Here is a 14,824-nt window from a genome sequence, read left to right on the forward strand (position 1 = left end):
CCCTGCAGGGCGTGGAGCCCTACACGGGGCTGGATCCCAGGACGCTGAGATCATGACCCGAACCGAAGGCAGACACTCAACAGACTTGAGCCACCCAGGCGCCCCGTAGTTGTACGTTTTAAAAAAAGGTTTGGATAGGACATCTGGGATGCGCTTCAATATACTCCGGGGACTGGGTGAGCTGGGGAGGTAACTACGTAAGGGTGGCTATGAAGCAAAGCTTGCCATGTGCTAATAACTGGTGCACTGGGTTACCGGTACATGGGGCCTGCTGTTTACTATTGTCCATAATAAAAAGTAAACAATAATCAATCTCCTACTTAACAGGTCTGCAAAAAATTGTCATGAGTGTTGTCTTTGGGGCGGGAAACCAGATGTCTGGGGAACAAGGTGGGGAGACTGACTTTTCACTGTTTCTGTTTTGTAGTGCTTGGATTTTATGCCATGGCTCTGTATTACCCATTTGAGAACATAAATTCATTTCTTAAAAAGCACCCAATTTAAGTAACAAACTTTAAAGTGAGCTCTTGATCACAGTTTTTATCCAAGAAGTGCCTTTATTTCATTTTCTTCCAAACACGAAGTTAGGTACGATGAGTTCGCTCCAGCTCATTGTTCCAGGAGAGGAGGTGAGCGTGGTCTGTGACGCAGGGCTGCGCTCTGAAGACACCTGGGTGCCTGATACTTCCACATGGTCCTCAGGTGCTCAGGGGACACACCTGGTGCATAGTAGAGGCCCCCGTCCATGTGTCCGTAGGCTCTTCGGTGTGTGGGGGGTGTGTGTGTGCCAGGGATGGTCTGTGGGGCAGCTGGGGCCGAGGAGATGGTAAGCAAAGGAGTTAAGCCCTTAGAACTGCCAGACAATGTCATTTGAAAACACCAGGTATGAAATATAAATAACAGTCAGCTACTTTCCTTCAATCCAATTTCTAAGCAGTTGTGTGATCGATCAATTTATAAATTGATTGGCTGTCTAATCCGCCTTCGCCCGTCTTCTCAGCCACCGCCTGGGGCTAGGGTGGGGTCAGCCCCGCCTGCTGGGGCGGGATACTGCCCTGCGGCACCCAGGTGTGTGTGTGGGGGTCACTGCAGCTCCTGGAGCAGGCGGAGCACGTTGGCCGCGTAGGGGTTCCCCTGCCCAGTGGTTCCCCCAAGCTGCACAGGGTGGAGGCTGGGGTGGGGAGGTGTGAGCTGTTCGGGGCAGTGAAGTTCGTTCAGGAGAAACCAGGTGGAGTCCGGGTCCACCTTCATCAGGTGGAGGAAAACCCTGTGGAGAGACGGAAGGGAGGGTGGGCTGGGGTCTCAAGGGAGCAGAGAGAAGGGGGAGTGGCTGCTGTCCTTCCGAAGAGGCTGCTTACTGGGTTATTTGGGGGGAGAACCTGATAATAACATCAAATCCCTTCGAAGAGCAGAGCAAACCCACTGTAGTTCGTAAGACAGAGCCATGAAGATGGTCCCACAGTGTATAGAGCTTCATATCCACGGACATTGAGAAGAAAATTAGTCTGAGCAGAACAATACTGACATCAAACACGCTCCTGGCAAAGAAACCAGTTAAGTTCTGGGGTGTGAAGCAGGAGTTTTCAAAGAAAACTGACAGGGCCCACCCCTCATTCCAGGCTCACAGGGTAAGCCCACACTCCCGAGTCTCCAGGTCCTCATCCCTGGCCCGCCAGCTTGCTGCTGCACTCTGTAGCTCAGCCCCTTCTGGCCACCAAGAGCCCTGGGTTCCTGGTGGTTTGGACATGCTCACACAGGGATCAGACCCAGTTACTCTCCTGCAGCAGAAACCAACTGAGCCAGAGCACTGGTGTCCTACACATGACAGGGACAGAGCTGAAGGGCCCAGGCCACCCAACATCATATGCCCCCTAAGGGTGAGGCTCTTTAACTTGGCCTGAACTTTGGGGTCACCACCCTTGCTCTCATCTGCTCATATCCCATTTCTGAATGACTAACCATGTGCCCAGGGCCACTGCACCGGGCAGTCCAAGTGTAAACTTCATACACCTGGCCGACTCCGTGATTCAGAGACTGGCGTTTCCATCCCAGGAAGGATGAGGCCCTGCCCTAGATGGGCTGCTCCCTGCTGGCATGTATCACCTGCTCAGAGAGGTTGGCCTTCCTGGATCATTTTGCTTAGGTGGCTGCCCCCTATTTTTCTCTTTTAGGATACCCCTCTCAGCACTTCCTGTCTATTGACCAGCTCCCTTTCTCACAGTACAGCCCCTGAGGGCTGCGACCACGCCTTTTTGCTTCATGCCACACCTGGGATGGCACATGGTAAGCTTTCAACGAACACCTGACCCAACAGGTTCTTACATTTAATAAGTGATTTATGACACTGCATGATAATGGCTTAAGATGACATACCTGTCTGGAAAATTACATCCTATAAAAGGATCTAAAGGAGAGGTCAACTGTTCATCACCAAGGAAGGTCTAGGGAAGGCTACCAATAGGATTCATGTTATCACGGACATCACTGCTCTGTGGCTGTGAGAGATTATTCAACTGGGCTCGGTCTTCATCCCCTCATTCTAAAAACAGGGGACGTACTTCATTCGGGGTTTTGCTGAGGCTTAAGTGAGAAAACACAGATCCAGCCCTACACAGTGTCTAGCCCATGCGATCTCTATCTACGGATAGGGTGGATAGTATTTATCTTATGAATCACATTTTATTCTTGATGACCTAGGAGCCTCTCCTATATTGTTGGACAGCAAACTGGAATTTAAATGCTTGCTGAATGAAGCTCAATTCTGTTTTTAATTTTGTTAATCTGAAAACCCCATGCCCTCAGGGGATTTGGGTCTTACTGAGGTGGGGGGGAAGCCAGTTTTGCTTTCTTCCTTGGGTTTAATAGATATCTGCTAAGGAGGCAAGGGAGGCAGCTGGGAAGGGGGCCCTTTGAAAATTTTTCTGGCCTGGTTTGTGCCTAAACAATTTAAGTTTTCTTTACTTAGGATAATCTTGTGCTTATAATCTCAGCGGTGGCTGCTGGAGAAGTGATTAGAATATTCTAATTCATCGTTTCCACTTCACCGCAGAAAGGAGATGGGGCCTGCGTGGGAGACAATTTTTGTTTAAAAACAAAAATATCTTTGATAATTAGAGTGGCAAGGGAAATTATGAAAAAACACACCAAAAATGGGAAGCTGATTTCTATTTACATGTGACACAGTTGACAGTTTTCCCTGGTGCCAAAGACAGTTAGAATGCAAATGGTTTCATTTGATTTTTTTTCCTTTCCAGAACTGGAAGAGTTTCTCAGGCTACAGCCTGGCGCACTAAAGAATATTTTGATCTGGGCAACACCCAGCAAAGTGAGGCCGTGGCCCACCTCAGTCACGGCTTTGCTCTGACTTAACATGGCACGAACACATTGCAATGTTCGCTCTGAGTCCTTTTTAACATGCTAAATGCAGATGTACTTGTTGGCAGTAAAGGAAAAGGAAAGAAGCCACTCTCCTTGCCCTGTGAGAACTCTAAATACGATGCTCACAGGGAGGCAAAGGAAGAACGTGTGTACAAAGTTCACCTTCTTTTATTAAGTGAGAGTTAAACTCTTTCAAGAATCATTTGGGGTCTAATTTCTTAGCTCTGAAAGGGGCAGACTCCCCAGAATGGCAGGCAGCCATACAAGTCCCCTCTCCTGCCTCTGCGGCTTGGAGTAAATTATCTTGCCTCTGTGAACCTGTTTCCTCTTTCTCCAAAGGAAGGTGATCACACCAGCCCCGCCTACCTCCCAAGTTCGTGGGGAGGCTCTAAGGACATGAGGTGCAGGAAAACACTTTGAAGTGTATAATGAAAACACCGCTCCTTCCAGAGAGTGTGTGTGTGTCCAAGGAATAATTATCACTACCAAGCTCTGCAGCACTGCCACACCACGGAAACTTCCCAGACACTCTGAAAAGGGCAAAACATTTGTCTTTTGTTTCACTCTCGATTTCCTTCATACTGACTTGGTGGGGGTTCCAGGTCTCAGCCAATGGCGCTCTCCTTTCACCCGTTATTTTCAGGAAGAAACAAATGCAATAATCTTCGCCCTCTGCCTGCCCGAGGCTGGGAGCGAATGCCATGCTGGGCAACCAGGTGCTGGCAGGCATAGCTGCGCTCTTGCTCTGCGAAAGGCACGCAACCTGCTGAACTCTAAGCATGGACACAGTCTGAACCTGAACCCTTGTTCACTTTAAGCCCCTGGGAGCTGAATGGAGGCCCAGGAGGTCTTGTCTGAGAGCTCAGGAGCCCAGCTTCGCTCCAAACTCTGCTACCACTTTGTCCTACGGCCAGTTCTTGCCCATCCTGAGCTGGGGAGAGGGGTTCCCACAAAGTGAAGAGCCCAAAGCTGAAGACCTTAAAAGCCCTTTTGCATAATCAAAAGCCAGAATACAAAGAGAGGACCTCTGCTTTGAAGTGACTGGGGTAAGTGCTTGGAAAATGTTCCTAATACATTGTGAGACATGGCAGAGATGGCTGTTGAACAGGCCAAATGGCCAGCTCCATGGTTTTTCAAACCCAAAAAGAAACACTTAAAAAAAAAAATACGTACACCATTTAAGTCCTGAACAAAAATTTCTTTCTCCTTCCCCCAGGCCCAAATCAGTGGCTCCGGGGAGCACAGTTATCAAGAGATTATCTGGTCCCCAGAGTTTCGGGAGGCACTCAGCTGTGCCTCATGCCTCCGAGTGTCCTGAGGCGAGTGATTATCTCTCAATAACCTGTAGGGCCGTGTAGCTTAAATGATAACTTGACTTTAAAAAATTTAGAACTCGCCGTTAGGCAGTTTCTAAGCAACCTCTGTTTCCATGGCAAAGAAGCCTGGTGTTTATACTGATTTTTCACTTAAAATGCGGTTTTATTGAATTTCGCTTCATGCAGGCAGCCATTTCCCTACACTCCAGCCCTATCTACAATTGCCGGGCATCAGCAAGTACCTAATAAACTCCAGACACCAAGCCAACAGAAGCGGCTCATTCCTTTATGATCAATAGTGGCCTGCTCTGAGTGACAAAGCTGGGGGGTGGGGGGGAAATGTGCTACTAGAATCCGGTCAGCAGGGCTTGGGTCCCACCTCTTTGTGGTTCGCCTGCTCCAGCCCAGCCCAGGCACTGAGCTGGGTGTGTGGGATACAAAGATGGAGGGATGAGGGCTCCGGCCTTGGGGCTCTGCCTCTGGTAGGGAGAACGGACTAAGCAGAGAGGCCCATGGTGCACTGTGGAGAGGGCTGCACACGGGGGGTGGAGCTGGGGAAGGACTCCTGAGGAGGGAACACGGCAAGCTGCTTCTCTATAAAGATCAGTTCTAAGGCCCCTTCCGGTGTCAAAAGTCCACAGTGGTTCTCAAGCTTGGGCACTGGATCACAGCCCCTTCGCGCCCCAAAATGTGGCAGCACCCCAAAGAAACCTCTCTGCCGCAGATGCAAATATTACAGAGTGTATCCTCACCATCTCGATCTAGACAGCATCTGCTCAAAGGCAGCTCTAGAAAACCACCAGCCAATCCAGGCCTAGTGAAGCTAAATAAACTGTAAGTGGAATGCAGAGCTTCCCCCTCTCCTGGGTGACAGGCTATTCTTTCTCTGTCAATTACTTGCTTGAGGGATCTGCTGCTCCTTGTCTCTTTCTGGATTTATAAAATGCTCTCATGAGCTGTCTGCATAAGTGCCAGTGGTAAAGAACTTGTGGCTCTGTGATCTGTTTATTTATTTTGGGCTTCTAAAGAAGTTATTCAGGGATGTTTCCTTAGGAACATGATACAGGCTATCTCTACATGGCCATGACTAAATGCAATCAGAAAATAAACTCACTTGTTGGAAAGAAGGCACACCCACAAAGTTATTCCAGTTTCCCTGCTATTCCCTTTCTGGCAGAACTTATACACTCTTTTCTTCTCTGGCCATCTCTTCCCCTGTGACTCGGCGCAGGCCGGTGCTACAAATGAGGCTGTGTGTTTCCTTTTAAACAAATGGATGCTTGGGGTGTCGACGTGTCCTAGCCAGTGAGCAGTGGGGTGATGTTTCTATCTTGGTAGTTTACTCTAATGGGTCTCGGTTCATTGGTTAACCAGTATTTCAAGCCTGTCCTTTCTTGCTATTCAATTTAGCTATCTTCTCCTGCAAGGAGGTCGTTTTTTTGTTTCTAAATGTTGGAAATGGAGGATTATGACTTGGAGCAACGATTTACTCTCCAAATAAATACTACCAATTACCTCTGCAGCTATACGTACTCGTTAGACTTAACTATATTTACCTGTTCAAAACCATTCATCTATCGATCTAACTCCATCTCGCATACTCACGCAGAGACCGATAATAAAAATATTTAAATGCACCGGGAACAGGATTTAAAACCATAAACACCAGTAGAAGCTTACGATGCTAATTGCACCCCTAAAGTACCACAAGACAAAGTATCATAAATGCAGAGGAATGACTCCATTGCCTTGTGCATATTTAAAAAGATATGGCACTGAGAGGACCAATCTGTTACAGACAATTCAAAAATAGGCCAGAACCTAGAAGGGTTTAAAACCCACTGGGGCAGGATTTAAAAGCAGCCCCTTCCATCTGGCCGCCTCTCCTGCCTCCAGGCCCCCCGCAGGCCTAGATGCCCCCCAACCCCCAGCTAGGATGCTGCTAGGCGCAGATTTCAAAGCCGCCCTGTGCCAGAGCACCCAGGGGGCTGACTCAGGCCACATGCAGCGTTTCCTGCTCCACACCCACCCTCTCGCCCCAAAGGTGCACACCCTTGAAGATAAAGACATCTTTGTAGCAACCTACCTATTTGGTCCCCCTCCCCCTGGTCTGTTTTCCTGGAACCCACGCTGTGGCACTAAGCCAGCAGCCTCTGCTGATGGATGCGGGGGACAAGCAGCTCTAGAAAGTGTACTTGGGTGTTCACTGCAAGGACGTTAGAGACATTAGCCACAACAGTACCCGGTGTTCTTCTAAGATGACCCATGGAGAAATTTTCTTAGGGTTTGGAACCAAGGAAAGCTGTGCCTCTTTCTGCAAAGCTCTCTTTTCTTATTTCGGGGATGCCGGGAAGCTGCACAAGAGATGCATTTCCCTCTTTGCTCTGTCTGTGAGGAAGATGAGGGCCACACTGAAGGCTCATCTCCAGCAAGGGTGCAGAGCTCTAGGTGTGCACTTCATATGTTAACCTCAACCCTGGCTTCACCTTGTTTTTTTCCCCTCTTACTATTTTTTTGTTGTTATTGCATACACTTAATTGATAAGATGACCCAGGTCTTTTTTGGTATCAGGAGGAAGTTAATAATGCTAACAACCACTACTGACTGACTTTTTCCGCCGTACTGACATTTTGTGCTGAAAAATAATATGCATGAGTTTACTGAATCCTGGCAATAATTTAATTAGGTGGAAGATAACAGATATGCTCACTCTAGTCTTGCAGATGAGCGAGCCAAGACTGGGAGAAGTAAACTGATTGGCCCAGGGTTATGCCGCCACCAAGCAGCAACATGAGGCCCACTCTAATTTGGTATTCATTTTTGCAATCTTCAACTCTCAACACAGTACTTGGCTTCTTAATAAAAAAAAAAAATCTTGTGAATAAACACACATCTAATAAGATAATAAAGGCCATTTTCCTGGCTACCTTACTCGGTACTGGGATCATGACATTCACACCGGCCTCTCAGGGGCTCAGGACAGACCATGGACCCTGCAAAGTGATGAAACAGGTACCCTGTGGTCTGCCAAGGCTTTTGACATGTGAAATCTACTTTGTGCAGGTGGTCCTGCTCCCTGGAGCATCAAGGCGCATCCTGGGTCCCAACCCAGTGCAGAGTGCAGATGCGCAGGCACGCCCCACGCTTGCCTTTCCTCTGGGTGGTAAAATGGTTGACCCCGGCAGATTATCGATCACAGGACAGCACCAAGGAAGCAGGGGAAGGACACATAGCATTTGGCTTAAGTAGCACAGAGGTCCCCGCCTTCAGATCTGAAACCCGGCAACCCACTTTGTTTATAATCTGCATGGCAGATGTCTCTTATCTTTGACACCAGGAAATCACGCCTGTATATGCACAGCGAACAGCTTCAGACCTGAGTGTATTTTTAGAACAATGAGCCTGGAAAAGAAAAGCAGCAATGTCTGTCAAAAGATGGATAATAGGAAAGCTAACTACTTGGGTCTGGATTTGTCAACTATTAATCAGATGTCAAAAGGAAAAATATTAGGAGTGCCCTCATTTCCACGCTGGGTTCGATCCAAGGGGGAAACAGCTTTGCAGCCCAAGCTCAAACAAACTGTCCACAACATTTGAGGGGATGAGCTACTAATTTCAAGCTCAGCTGAACTAACGGATCACCTCTGTGGCTCCTGATCTGTTCAAATATAAAAGGCCCATGTGTGGGTGAAGAGAGGAGCCGGGCTCTGACAGGGATGAAACGAACGAGCCCGTGCCAGTCCGTGTTCGTCCAGGGTTTGAACGCACCGGCTGGTTCTTTGATGGGCTGGGATCCTACTGCGAGAAAGAAAGCGCGGAAGTCAGCCAGTAAATGAACCTTGAAACCTGGTCCTAACTTCCCATGCAGAGGGTGGTAGGGGGAGGTGGCACAATTAACATGAAAAGATCATTCCGGGGTGAAAAACTCTCTTCAGAGTTCGGTGACGATGAAGCAGACTTCCAGTAAGACACACCATGCCCAAGTGCACAGATGTTCATGTGATACATACATACTGCATCTCATATTTTACATACATCCCTCACAGGGGTGTGCACACACACAAATACCCCTCCAGAGCACAAGCCCTGTGAGGGCAGAGGACTCCTCTCTCTTGCTCTCCTCTCATTTCAGTGCCTAGAACAGTGCCTGGTACATCGCAGCTCCTCGGCTGGTCAGGAGAACGATCGGACTCGCTGAGGGACCTCCTTCACAGAGAAATGCAATTCCCTTACCACCACCCTTAGCTTACAGAGGACGGACACAAGACACAAGGAAACGAAGTCATTTGCTCAAAGTCACAGAGCCAGCAAGGTCTGAACCTAGGTTTGTCCCAGGCTGGATCCTCTGCCCTTGTATACAATGGCTAGGCAGAGGAAGCTGGGAGGGAGCCCCCGGCCACAGCACGCCCTCCCCGGCCACCACCGCACTGAGGACTGTAGCATTCAGTACCCGCACAACCAAAAGGGGCACCGGCCAGTCACTATCTGCTGGCACCCTGCATCCCCACCTGGGTCCTGGGGTTGGCAGGTGGAGGCAGGCCTAGGGGCAGAGACCAAGGGGCCTAAAAGCATTGTTCTTCCCTCGTGAGACCTGTGGAGCATAGACTTCTTTTTCAAAACAGGTATTGCCTCGTTTGTTCCCTTCAGCCCCAGGGTGAAAGGCTTATTGGATGATTTAAGACCTCCCTGCAAAAGACAGGGAGCCTCAGAGGCCGCTCAGAGATAGGCCCAAGGAGTATGGTTTCAACGGAGTTGAGCTGAATCAAGCTGACGGCATTTACTGGCTTTAAGGAAAAACACAGAAACTTGGGGTATGTGCTCTCATCTCAGATTCCTCTCATGTGTGAGAAGGCAGAGCTCCATGGTCAGAAAGGCACAGAACTGTGGAGGCCCACTGCATGCTGGGAGAGATCTCAGAGGCGTCCAGGGCTACTCGGGAATTTCAATCAGTTGAGTGGGCCTCTGCCATGGTTGAGGTGGGGGTATGGCTGACCTGTTCTTTGTAATCTAATGCTTACCCTCAGGGACCCTGCCTGGTTTACAACTTGTGGTATGCTGACCCCTCCTCCCACACCCCAAATAGGATTTTCTTGTTTGTTATCCATTGAAGTTATTTAACTAGATGGACTTTGGGGGAGCTGGTATTTTTCTTGCATAGCCAGTTAACAGTGACACCTAGTGGTAACATACGGCGAGGTTCTGTCCTACCCCTATCCCCCACCCCTCCCCCAAGTTGCAAGATTTATGCCCCTCCTTACAAGGCACATTTGCTAGATAAAAGCATTGAACTGGAATGGCATTTCTGTTCTTAGCATTTACAGCCTTGGTTATATCAACCACCCCCTGGTCAATTTCCATTTCTAGAGTTTACAGCCTGGATGTAAAAGCCTGCCACAAAGGCTCTATTTAATATGACAAATTAAAAAAGCAAACACAGGCTTGGTCATTCTTTGGAGCCAGGAGAAGCAAACAGGAGGAAGGAAAAAGCCAACGGTAATGCACACAAAGAGGAACTTTCATGGAGCTGCTGAGTTTGTCTCCCTGCCAACGGCAGGGAGGCTGCCCCTCGGAGGTTCCAGCCCCCACCTGCCGGACCAACAGACACGTGAAGGGGAGCAGAGTAGACTGCCCCAAAAAGTGCCACTTTGGCGTGTGGACTGACTTGAGCCGGAGGCAATCAAGACTCAGCAGATTCAAGAAAAACTCTTACTCCTCCATTAACTACCTGGAAGAATCTGAATAGGGGGCCTGGTCCAGAAAGAAAGCTATTACCAGAGATAACTTTTAATCTGAATAACCTATGTGTATGGCAGGGCAAACATCTAATTACCAAACATTTGCTTTTTGTAGGTCCTGTGAATCACCCTCCTCCCCCTGTGAAGCCCCAGGCCCCTATGCCATTCCTTAGCTCAGGATGGCAAAGAAGCCTCAACTGCCCCACTTGACCTTGGGTCTCATGTTTTTATAAGGTGCCCTTAGGTATGAAATAAAAAAAAATGTGGTTTTCTCCCACTAATCTATCTTACGTCAATTATTAGACCAGCCAAAGAACCAAGAAGGGTACAGTAGAAGGAAACTTCGTCCACCCCTCACACGGCTGCTCACCCATCTCCTTTCAGAGCAGATACTGGCCCTCACGCTCCCTCATCACCCCTGTCAGACGGAGGGGGCGTCCACCTCGCATCGGCAACTCACGAGCTCTGAGGAAGCCGGGGCATCTGTGGACAGCTCCGGCTCTCACTGGTTCTTCTGAACACTCAGCTACAGGGCTCCCTCTTGGGCCCTGGCAACAAACACAACAGGCTTCCCTTCTCCCAGGTGTGCGTGGTGGGTGTCAGTGCCTGCTGAGTGGGGAATACACAGGGGCAGGAGTGGGGGAAGGGGGCCGGTGATGAGATGCGGATAGTCTGAAGAGAGATTCTGTAAGTCAGGTAGACCGGCTTCCCTTCCAGAATGGAAGTGGGGCGTGAGGGAAAGATGAAAGTGAAGGACAAACAACCGCTGGAAGGTGCAGCCACTCCCTGAGCCAGGGGACCTGGTGATGAGGGAGCAGAAGGCGACATTGCCCATAGGCACGGAGGGTTTCAGTACGCACCCCCCTCCCTCTCTTCCTTCAGTAACGAGGCTCACAAAGAGACCAGGTTTCCTATTGTCTCAGGCTTCTTTTCCCATTTATGGAGCTTATTAATTTCTGAATCAAGATGCCAAATCAGCTCCTGATCAAGGACAACACTGGTTTTTTTCCTTGACTTCAAAATAAGTTTGCAGATGATGTGCTTGTGAACCAATCAACCTTGCACTTCCTCCCCTCCCAGCCCGGCAAGAGGGAGGTCATCTGACTCAACCCCGAATGGAATGCGCTAGAGCAAACAAAGGCGCTGCAGTCAAGTGGTCTGGCTGCATTTTCCTCCTCCAGAGGCACCCTGAATACCAACTCAAGACTCAGCAAGGTCCAATTCCAGGTTTAATTGCTCTTAGCGGCACAAAAGAAAATTAGAAATGAAGAGATAATGAATGGCGAATATTAGCTTGTTTGATGGGTCTAAACTTGAAGGACGGGTATGTGGTGGCTGAAGGAAAAGGAGAATGGGACAGAGAGTGGGAGAGTCAGATCTCTGTGACTCTTGGCTGTAGCAGGCACACAGAGAATTTACTCCAAGATGAATTCATTACCTTCTCGAGGTGCACCTGAAATCGGCATGAGAGCAGCTTCAGGAATGCCGTCTGGGGGAGGACTATTTTCACCCTAAGTTGGTTCTTTAAGGAACAAGACTGTCTGAGGATAAGAAGCTGGTTGGGATGCGCCCCTGTGCTCGAGAAACCATGACTGATTCTGGGCCTAGGGGAAGTGACGGGAAAGTGACAGAAAGAAAAAAGGGAACTGGGGAAATGAAGAGCAAAAAAATTGCAAAGGACAATAAATCAATTCAAAAGGATATTTCCATCACTCCCAGGGAGTGCAAGGTTTATAAGGGAGCAGTAGCTTCCTCATCTCATAGTCTGAGCGGCCTTGCAGGCCTGCAGGAAATGAGAGGACTCCTACCCCACCAAGGAAGATCAGGGACTCATTTCTAGAAGCCTAAGAAGTGGGAGGGATTGCTGATTTGCTCTGGGCCATGGAGCTGCAGCGCCCAGGGTAGGACAAAGTGCCAGGCCAGGGAAGCTAATTTTTGTTCCAGTAGTAGACACCTGGGGGGATGGCAGGTCCACTCTGGCCCCCTTGCCCCAGCTCTCCATCCAGCTGGGGCAAGGGGGACACAGTGCATTTTTGGTCTCAAGTCTGGGGAATGCTGCTGTGCTCAGAGTTTTAGCTTTTGAGAAAAATCCTTTGGAGCTCAAGGAAGCTTCTTCCATTAGCGGTGACACAGCTATTAGAGAATAAGCAAAACTCTTGGAAGTTACAATCACCTAATTTCAGAGTTGAAAAAGGCCCTTTAGACCATTAGTCCAGCGATTCTTTATGTTTCTCGGTTCACAGACACCTACCATAATCAGATGAATGCTGTGGACTCTAGCTAGAAAAAGGAATTTAAGTGTCTGTTTGTACACACCCGATTTTGTGTACAACGTGCAAGGGTTTAGAACACCTGACGTCCACTGAGATGCTCTGTGGAGTCAAGGTGTGCCAGATCAGCAACCCAATGCTTATGCTTTGCAGACGAAGGAGCTGTGGTCCGGACAGGTGCCAGGGTCACTTGGTCACCAGAGTAGGGCCTAGAAGCAGATCCCCCTCCTACCAGGAGGGTACTGTGTCCCCTTCGGCACGCCCTCTTTCTGCTTTTTGCCCCTTTGGAAAGGCTGCTGACACTGCAGCAGAGGAAAAGGTTACTTGCAAAGAGAAATGCATCTAGTAAAAATACCATCTCTAGAGTGGGCTCAGTTAAAGAAACCATCTTAACCTGGCAAGAAGAGCAAAGAGAGAAAAGAACGGAGATGCCCTGACTCTGCTCGCCATTAGCAAATCATCTATAATTTAGAGCAAACGTAAAGAGATGCGGGTGATCAAGCAGACGTACCTCCTGGCAGCCTCTTGTAATTTCACGGGCTGTTTGGTGCTGAGGTAAATCAAGCAGGCATCAGCCACTTTATTCAGGTCACCCTCACCTGCGGAGAGGAAAAACAAAACAAGCATTGACCCTCAGACTTCATTTGGGACAAGGAGGAAGCAACTGCTGTCTGGTGAGCCTGGAACAGCTAGGCGAGAGGCCCTAGGCTCTTGACTCCACCCCGCAAGTCAGAAAAACATCAAGATAGGTGGGAAAACGAGGCCAAAGTAAGACGGAAGGATAGACACACAAAGGGAGAGGAGGGAGCAAGACTGGGGGCGCCGGGCACCACGGTGTCACCAGGGGAGGGTGGCCGGTACCTACCGAGGTCCAGTCTCTCGCAGAGGGGGCCCAGGCCCTGCAGAACGGCCAGCTGCAGCTTGCAGGCCAGCGTGTGCGAGTATACTGGTCCAGCTCGGGCGCTGACGGGAGCCTGGGTGACTAAGGAGCCAGCCAGCTTGGGCAGGATGTCTTTGCAGAAGCGGCTCCTCAGAAAGTCACCACACTTGCCTGCCAGGGTACGCAAGACCTGCAGAAACAGCCCCGGGTCTGGTGACTGCACATCGCCAAGGCAGCACAGAGCTAAGGAATGTCTGGTAATTCAATTTCTTCTTGGGGAAAAAAAAAAATAGAATTATTGCTGTTAATTCCTTGCCTATGGTTTGTGATTCTGACAGTTATGAATTCGGAGGTCTCTGCTCCTAAGGCATGGCTGCTTCCATCCATAAATACAGATTACACGGGGAATAATTCAAAGGAATCTTGGGTTGGATGAATAATATGATTAATACCTTGATGTTCCTCCCTTTTTTGGTTAAAAAAAAAAAGAGAGCTTAAAGCAGTTCACATAGATCATCTCTTGACTCTTCCTAACGTCCCTTGAGAAAAGACTTGTGCTTTGAACTCTAGCGAGCTGAACAAACACAAACAGTGAGGCCCAGCTGCTGCTACGTGAAGGCCCCAGGAAGGCAGTGGCTGCCCCGGCCTCTCGACTGAGGACTCGGTGGTCAGGGCCCTGGCAGAGCCCTTCCTGTTCCATGGCACCATCCCCATGTACGCCACCCTCATCCCATCTTCCACCACAGGCGGTTTCTTGGAATGTCTCGTTTTAAACTTTCTCTAGCAGAACATATTGAAATGTTCTGCCCCGCTGCACAAGGCTGAATATACAGGATAACAGGAATTTCTTTAAAAATTGGTAAGCAAGGCATAACCAGCACGGAGAGTGCTTGCCGACTTTGCAGAGAATGAGGCCCTTACGGCAGGGCCCTCAGCTGGCCTGCACAAGGCCTTCCAGGCCTCAGATGTCACCGGGGTGTCTGGGGGTGGAAAAGCAGCCTCAGTTACAGTGCACACGTCTTTCTGTTTTTTTCCTTTTTCTAAGCCTGTCATTTCAGATTACCTATTAATTTCCATAAAGGAAGGCAGCACATCTGAATAAGATTTAGCAAGACCCCCCTCCTTCTCCCCTTCCCCCAGCCTCCCTCCTCTCCTTTGTGTGTGTGTGATTTTGTATATTTTGCTTTGGAAAAAAATATTAACAATTTCATATGGGTTAAATGTAAGCTCCTATTTTAGTCCAGT

The 14,824-nt window shown here is 49.1% G+C and overlaps 1 protein-coding gene across 1 annotated transcript in view; it reads right to left on the bottom strand.

The window, feature by feature from the left end:
• Positions 1 to 531: 531 nt before the first annotated feature.
• TTI1 (TELO2 interacting protein 1) overlaps positions 532 to 14,824 on the bottom strand; it is a 45,289-nt gene continuing 30,996 nt past the window's right edge. Inside the window, exons 6-8 of the mRNA XM_035006295.1 lie at positions 13,565 to 13,769; positions 13,211 to 13,298; positions 532 to 1,267 (exon numbers count right to left, since the gene is read on the bottom strand). Of these exons, the coding sequence (XP_034862186.1) occupies positions 1,084 to 1,267; positions 13,211 to 13,298; positions 13,565 to 13,769 (477 nt within the window). The 3' untranslated portion in view covers positions 532 to 1,083. The remainder of the gene's footprint in view (positions 1,268 to 13,210; positions 13,299 to 13,564; positions 13,770 to 14,824) is intronic.

Source organism: Mirounga leonina, unplaced genomic scaffold (genome assembly GCF_011800145.1).
Source record: "Mirounga leonina isolate KUSES-001 unplaced genomic scaffold, KU_Mleo_1.0 Mir_150, whole genome shotgun sequence".
Classification (NCBI taxonomy): Eukaryota; Metazoa; Chordata; class Mammalia; order Carnivora; family Phocidae; genus Mirounga; species Mirounga leonina.